The sequence below is a fragment of the Calliphora vicina genome, chromosome 5 (assembly GCF_958450345.1).
Source record: "Calliphora vicina chromosome 5, idCalVici1.1, whole genome shotgun sequence".
Lineage (NCBI taxonomy): Eukaryota > Metazoa > Arthropoda > Insecta > Diptera > Calliphoridae > Calliphora > Calliphora vicina.
This window is the reverse complement of record NC_088784.1, coordinates 61,274,841-61,283,271: the sequence shown is the minus strand read 5'-3', so window position 1 is coordinate 61,283,271 and position 8,431 is coordinate 61,274,841. Positions and strand designations below refer to the sequence as shown.

The window sequence follows — 8,431 nt, the reverse complement described above, 5'->3', positions numbered from 1 at the left end:
TATAATTAAAAGAATTAAAACTTAACACTAAAATAAATAAACCACATAATATTATAAACCAATAAAATAAAAGTGAAGACAAATAAAAAATAAACTTCAACATAAAACCTAAATAAGGGTTGTTTTATTTTATTATTGTGTGTGTGTGAGTGTGTTGGATCACACACTGACCTGCCCCACGACATCTTTAGTGAAGCCGCAACAAGTGATCAGCGTACTGAACCAGTGCTCCAGTCCTCCTGGTAAGACTACCACATCAACATTTGGTCCTTCTCCGAAAAAAGACTTGGGAAAAGGTGCGTACATTTAAATTATTCAAGTAGTTCATGAAAAGTGTTTCTAAAGTGTCTCAAGTTAATTTGTGGCTCGGTGAAAAGTGAGGTTACGTTTTTTGAAAAAAAATACAAAGTGTCGTATATAATATTGAAGTGCCGTTTTCTACATTCCGTTACTTTTACATTTGTTGCCTTTTATTTTTATATATATATCTTTATATACATACTGCAAATTTGTCGTCCATCTTTTTTTACATAAAGTTTGTTGTTATATATTGGAAAACATAGTTTTATTGTTGCCCTTTTCTACTTTTGTTTTCTCAATTTACTTCCCGCTGTTGTCTAAATTTGCGATTTGTTGTAATATATAATTGGAAAGTGACTCTTTTTTATTTTTGTTGTCGTTCGGTAGTATTTCTTTTCGAATATTTTAAACAAAATGTCCGTTTTTGAAAAGTATATGCGTGCTGCTGAAGAATTGATTAGCATTGAGGCTATGTTTACTGAAGAGGACTTTTCGGGATATACCAATGAAGCTTATGAATTTGAAAAGAATGAATTGGGCAAAGCTTGGGCAAAATACAAAAAACTTTATGAAGAGTGTTCTGTAGATACTGTAGAGAAAAAAAAGGAACTAGTAGTAGTTCAAACCAAACACCCACAAGTGCGTAAAACATATGTAAGGTGCCTAAATATTCTAGCGAAAGCCAGACAGAACTCGGACAAAGATAAACAGGGAAATATAGATACAGTGGTTCCCAACATTTGTAGTTCAATATCAATTCCTCCATGCGATACTGGTGTTTTTCATGGGGATTATGTATCGTGGCCCACATTTCGGGACATGTTTACCGCAATATATATAAACAATTCCAGACTAAGCCCAGTTGAGAGACTGTTTTATTTGTTCAGGAAAACAGATGGTGAGGCACGTGATGTAAATAGAAATGTAGCGCTAACTGGAGAAAATTTCGAAATTGCATGGAACAACTTAAAATCGCAATATGAAAATAAAAGAGTCTTGATCAATAGTCAGCTTAAGTCCCTTTTCAATTTGGCTCCATGCCAACAAGAATCTGCCAGTGAAATAAAAAGGCTCCAAAGGGAGATTAATAATTGCATGGCAATTTTAAAATTATATAATGTTGACATTGATTCGTGGGATCCGATTTTTGTGTTCCAGTGTTCATCACGACTTTCAGAATGCTCATTAAACCTATGGGAACAGTCAGTCAAGAACAAAACAGAGGTTCCCAAATGGGAGGAATTAAACAATTTTCTAACTGATAGGTTTCATGCTCTAGAAAGTGTTTCTGACATCATAGCTACAAATAATGCTTATGCCAGTGGTTCCCAAACTGTTTCTAATAACAGCAATCATACTTCAACTAAAGTTAAGCAATTTAAGGCCCATCATACTAAAGTTGACTCGATGCAGTGCAAGCTATGCAAAGAAAATCATAAAATTAGTTCTTGTACTAAATTTTTAAATATGGATTACAAAAATCGTGTTTCAACTTTGAAAAAATTTCGATTTTGCTTTAATTGCCTTAGTATTGGACACATGTATGGAGATTGTAATAGTCCAAATGGTTGCTCCAAGTGCAAGAGAAAACATCATACGTTAATGCACAGGGAATTTTTAAAAAATAATAATAATCAACGTCAGATAAATGGCAATTCGCAAAGTGAAAATCAAGTTAGTGTTGTTCAACAAATACAGTCCACGAATACTCCTGGACCATCTGGAATGGTTCAGTCCACGAATACTCCAGGACCATCTGGAATTGTTCAGTCACATCACACTTCAGTTGCAAAAAAGGTTATGTTAGCCACAGCATGGGTTAATATTATAAATTTTGGTTCATATTATAAGGTACGAGCTCTAATAGATCCATGTTCTGATGAGAGTTTTATTTCTGAAAAAATACAACATTTATTGAAGTTGCCCACTAGTCCAGTATCAGCTGAAGTTACCGGTCTAGGAGGAGATGTTATAAGCAGGTCTTGTAAAATGGCAACATTTGTTATTGTATCACTTTTTGATCAGAATGTGTCTCTTAATGTTCAAGCTTTGGTCGTTTCCCGTGTTACCGGCAATGTCCCTACACACTCCTTTAGGCCCTCGTCTAATGTTGAACTACCAAACCTTAGTTATGCTGATCCAAAATTTTATGAAAGCGGTGAAATAGATTTGTTATTGGGAGGTGATTTGTATCCTCTAATTCTTCGTGGTGGAGTTCAACATGGTATTTTTGAATCGCTTGTGGCTCAAGAGACAATTTTTGGTTGGATTGTCACTGGCCCAACACCCAGTAATGTTTCCCCACGATCTGTAAGAATGTCTTATATGACAAAAGTTTCTATTGATGACCAGTTGACAAAGTTTTGGGAGTTAGAAGAAGTTTCTCGTAGAATAGTTTTATCAGAAGAGGATAAAAAATGTGAAGAAATTTATAGTTCTACTACCACAAGAAATTCTGAAGGAAGATATATCGTCAGTCTACCCTTTAAGAGTAATTTTGTGTCACTTGGTCCTAATAGACATATTGCTCTTAGCCAATACCTAAGAACTGAAAAAGCTTTAATGCGTAATCCAGAATTTAAGGCTCAATATGATGAGGTCCTAAAGGAATATTTAGCTCTAGGACATATGAAGAAAATTAAAAATCAAGAAAGCAGTCCAAGTTATTATTTACCTCATCACGGAGTATTCAAGCCAGAAAGCACAACTACTAAATTAAGAGTTGTTTTTAATGCTTCGAGCAGGTCATCAAATGGCAAAAGTCTCAACGACTTATTGTATACTGGCCCAATATTACAAACTGATCTAGTAACCCTAATATTGAAATGGCGATTTTTTCAATATGTCTTTAATGCGGACATTTCAAAAATGTACCGCCAAATATTACTAAAACCGGAACATAGACCATTCCAAAAAATTGTTTTTCGTAGTTCCGAGACCAATCAGATTGAAGATTTCCAATTAAAAACAGTTACTTTTGGCTTAAATTGTGCGCCTTATTTGGCCCTTAGAACTATTCTTCAATTAGCTGATGATGAAGAGCAACGTTTTCCACTTGGTTCTCAAATATTGCGTGAGTCTATGTACGTTGATGATGCTCTTGTTGGAACACATACAATTTCTGATGCTTTGGCAGCAAGGGACCAATTAATTGGTATTTTATTGACAGCTGGGTTTGACTTACGAAAGTGGACCTCAAACTCTAAACAAATTTTAAAAAATTTGCCCCAAGAGCATTTACTAAATTCAGAATTTTTGTCGCTCGACGATAAAAGTACTACGAAAACACTCGGAATACATTGGAATGCGATGGACGATGTCTTTTATTTTACTACAGAAAAAATAATGAGGAAGCAAGCCTATACAAAGAGAGAAGTTCTTTCAATAATAGCAAGGCTCTTCGACCCTGCTGGTTGGTTGGCTCCAGTGGTCATAACTGCTAAGATCTTAATGCAGCAAATGTGGTTAGATAAGATAGAGTGGGATGACGCTATTAAACCAATGGCTCTGAAAAAGTGGCAAGATTTTATTTTGAGATATAATGATATAGACTCTATTAAGCTTCCTAGATGGATTCAATATTTTCCAGGCTGTCAGATTGAATTTCATGGGTTTTGTGACTCGTCGGAGTTAGCTTATGCATCCACAATATACGTAAGAATAGAAATTGGTAATAAAACTTGGACAAACTTGCTCGTTTGCAAAACGAAAGTGGCTCCAGTAAGAAAACCCTCTCTACCACGCTTAGAGTTATGCGGAGCGGTTCTTTTGGCAAAATTAGTTAGCAATGTAATTCCCAACTTTAAGCTCAAAACATATTCCTTATATTTGTGGTCCGATTCCACGATAGTTCTAGCATGGTTACGAAAACCACCGTGTAATTGGAAAACTTTTGTGGCGAATAGGGTGGCTACAATATTAGAAAAAGTCGGAAATAAAAACTGGTTTCATGTATCCTCCAGTTACAACCCTGCAGATCTAGCAACCCGGGGGCTGACACCTTCGGAGTTAAAAGAAAACAAACTTTGGTGGCATGGTCCTGAATGGCTCAAATTAGAAAAATCCTCTTGGCCCATAGTTCCATCGGAATTTGAAACCGCAGAAGAGTCGAGGAAAGTGCAAGTTAATATTGCTAGATCGTCCGAAAAGGAGGATATACTTGATCGTTTTTCAAATTTATCCAGAGCTTACCACGTAATATCATATATGTTCAGATTTTATAATCTTACAAGAAAGCGCAATTCTAAAAACCTCAAGTATGAAACAAGGAGAATTTCGGCTCAGGAATTGGTTTTCGTACGTACTCGGTTATTTTTTTTATCACAACAACAAGAATTTTCGAATGAATTCAACTGCTTAACTTCTAAGAAGAAACTTGATTCTCGTAGTCCTTTATTAACGCTCACGCCATTCATAGACAAGAATAACATAATTCGTGCTAATGGTCGTCTTGGTTCTACATCATGTTTATCCTACAATGAACGACATCCCATTATACTTGCGTATGGTAGCAGATTAGCTCGCCTTTATGTTGAATTTGTTCACACATTGGTTCATCATGGTGGCCCTCGTCTAGTCTTGAACATCGTCCGGCAAGAGTGTTGGATAATAAAGGTTAAAAATTTGATTAAGACAGTTATTCATAATTGTAAAGTTTGTGTCTTATATCGCAAAAAATTACAAACCCAAGTAATGGCAGCTTTGCCCGAAGAAAGAACTACTCTAAGTCGTCCTTTTACGAATACCGGCGTTGATTTTGCGGGCCCATTTGAAATCAAAAGTTTCACAGGTAGATACTGTAGAATCACCAAGGGCTACGTGTGTCTCTTTGTTTGTTTTTCTACTAAAGCAATCCACCTCGAGGCAGTTAGTGATTTGTCTACTCCAGCGTTTTTAGCAGCCCTAGCCCGATTTGTTGCCCGTCGGGGATGCCCAAGTTCTATTTTCTCAGATAACGGAAGAAATTTTGTTGGCGCTGCAAGAGAAATTGATGCGAATTTTGAAAAACATGTTAAAGAGCTACGTGACACTGCGGTCGAAAATTATGGACATCAACATCTAGTTTGGCACTTTATTCCTGCTGCAGCCCCTCACATGGGAGTAGGGTAGCCAGATATTGAATTGGCAAAAAAAGTACACCAAAGAAAAAAAAGCAGTACAATTAATAAAAAAAAAGTACATTCGTGTTTTTTATTGAAAACTTCCTTAAATTCATTAAATAACATAAAATAACATATTCTTCAGTAAATGAGATCGTAAATATTATTTACAACAAATTAATAACTTAAAATTAGTCAGGTTTTAATTTGTGATTAAAAACAAAGTTAATTTGTACAAATTTATATTAATATTTTTAATACTGATATCACTTGTTTTTTTGTACATTTCGGTTTGGTTGATTAAATAATTATATTTAATTTTTTTTAATAATTTATAAGTCTTACAAATATTTATCATTCTTTTTAATATGGTTAACAATTCCATTTTTGCCATTTTCAGTTTTTAAAAAATTAAAAAACTCGGCACATGTCAATTCAAAATTAGTCTTAATAGTCAGTTCACTCTCTAAATTTTCAATTAAAAGCTTATTTCTTTCTTTTCTCCAAAAGTTAAACATTAAACTGAATATTCTCTCAGTTGCCGCATTTGAATGTGGTATAGAAAAAATAAACATACAAATTTTTTCAAAATTTGGAAATGATCCACTATTTAAAAACTCTTTCCATTTTTCTTCAACAGTTTTTTCTTTTGTTACATTTCCAGCAAAAGTTTTTAAATTAACGAATTCATCAAACAGTTGATCCATGTCAATGTTTTTGATAGAAAATGATTTAATGACATCTGCAAATTCATGAAATGATATGTTCGAGTTAAGATTAAAAACAGAAAGTTTTTCGAAATTATTTTTTTTCAGTGGAAAACGTTCTTTAATATAATTATTTATATACAATAAAAACTCATATGCACGTTTTTTGAATAAAGAAATTTCCCGTTCATTATCAGAGTTGTTGCAGATAGATTCAGCCAAATATCCATAAAATTTTTCATTCTTTTGTTGTTCAAATTTATCATAGAGCTGTTTAATTATCTGGAATAAGTCAATGATTACTAGATTATGGTTTTCTTCTAATCTTTTTATGGACAGTAATATTGAATTTCCAATGTTGTGGACGAATCCCAAATAGGCTTCAGAAAGTTCATGTTCAAAAAATTGGCTTAAAACTGGTGAACAGCTATCTTGAGACAAAAAATAAGCTTTTATTGCTGGATAATTTTTTAACAATCTTTCTACTGCAGGTGTTAGAGTAAGCCAACGTGTTGGTACGTGACGCAGCATTTCAGACCATTCCAATTCACAAAACTCAAACATTTCTTTTAGAGTTGCAGTCTTTTTTGTTGAGGTCGAAAATTCGTTAAAAATCTTTATTATAATATTTTCTAAATCAAATTTCATCAGCTTCATAGCATTTTTAAACGAATTGTTTAAAACATGACACAAACACCCAACACCAATAATATTGGGGTTGTTTTTTTTAAGCTCCACAAATACACTTTTCTTAGAACCAAAATTTACATTTGCGTTATCCGCGCAAAAGCTAGTTACATTTGCCAAACTTAGATTTCGGTATTCCAATTTTGATTTTAACGAATTTGCTATGTCTAACGACATTTCAGAATCAGAGTTGTAAAAACTCAAAAGTTTTGTGTTCACTCCTTTTTCTTTATTGAAATATCTCAAAACAATAGGAAACGTTTTAATATTACCTTTATTCGACGCGTCAGTCGAGATCGAAAATGGGTGAGAATTGCCTAAGTCTTTCAATAGGGATTCAACTGAATACTTAGCTAGAATGTTGGATATGATTTTAGCCATTTTAGTTTTACCACAAGTAAAGTTAGAAGCCACATTTGAATCTGGAAAAATCTGTTTGACTAGTTTGCTTGTGCAATCTGCTGATTGATAACTATGGCCATGCATTACAGTGTGGTAAGCAAAAGCTGCTTCTGCTGCTGCACTAGACTGTTTCGCTTCTGATTGTTTATCACTATTACGATTTAAAAAGACACTGACGGATTTTTGTTGGCTGCTTTCCAAGTTTCGCAAATGTTTTGTTGTTTTCATATGTCGCTTAATATCGGCTAATCCCCCATACGCAATAGAAAACACAAATCCACATGCCGTACACTTGGCCATAGTATTATCATTAGTTCTCGCAATCCAACTAAAATTATTTTTCCACATATCATTGAATTTGTTTTTTCGTCTTCTAACAACTTTTTTCTTCTTTTGCCCAGGTGATTTGTATGATACTTCCTCGACTTCAGAGTTTGAGCTACTTAAAAGCGATTCATATGAAATATTTGCATCTTTTTCCATTTCTAAAAATAAAGTTTTGCTGTTTATATTTACAATTGAAATATAAATGTTACTTACTGTGAACTTATCAACATTTTATTTAAAAATTTATAAATTATTCGATATTCTGCTTTACAAACTTTTTTATATTGAAAATTCTTTATTTTATTCGCTTTTCTAAAAAGACGTTTGCAACATATGAGCAATATTTACGTTTTGTTTTGATTAACAGATTGATCACAATTCTGGCGATTAACGACTGATTAATATAAAGAAGAAAAGTCGTCACGACTAGCGATTTTTTGCTTCTAATATAAAATACAATGAAAAATTTTTCGGTTTGTCGCCACAAATGTGTTCTGGTTGTAAAAACATTTTAACAGGGCGCTTCAAACTATGTGATTCTTTCTGCACTGAAAAAAAATGTTACTGAAAATGCTAAACAGAGAAAAAAGTACAAATAAAAGTACAAAAGGCAAAAAAAAGTACTTTAGCGTACTTTTTTAAGGGTTATGCAGACAGCAGTACATTGACTAAAAAAAAGTACGCGTACTGCTGAAAAAAGTACGTCTGGCTAGCCTACATGGGAGGATTATGGGAGGCTGGAGTAAAAAGTCTAAAAATGCATTTCAAGAAGACAACTGGACAACTAAAATACACGTTTGAGGAGTTTTCAACACTTTTGGCGAAAATAGAAGTATGTCTCAATTCGCGCCCGTTGGGGCCTATGTCAGAAGAAGTCAATGATTTGTCTGCTCTAACTCCAGGGCATTT

The 8,431-nt window shown here is 33.8% G+C and overlaps 1 protein-coding gene across 1 annotated transcript; it reads left to right on the top strand.

Annotated features, from left to right (window-relative positions):
* The first annotated feature begins 714 nt into the window (after positions 1-714).
* Positions 715-6,629, top strand: LOC135961295 (uncharacterized). Its single transcript, XM_065512787.1, has 2 exons — positions 715-5,089; positions 6,598-6,629. Exons 1-2 carry the CDS (start codon positions 715-717, stop codon positions 6,627-6,629), a joined length of 4,407 nt encoding a protein of 1,468 aa, XP_065368859.1.
* The last annotated feature ends 1,802 nt before the right edge of the window (positions 6,630-8,431 follow it).

Excerpts from the sequence above, each read along its gene's own strand:
- LOC135961295 (XM_065512787.1), top strand. The coding sequence starts at position 715 with ATGTCCGTTTTTGAAAAGTATATGCGTGCTGCTGAAGAATTGATTAGC. Across the intron at positions 5,090-6,597 it reads TGAAATCAAAAGTTTCACAG|GTGTTAGAGTAAGCCAACGT; the intron begins GTAGATACTGTA and ends TTTCTACTGCAG.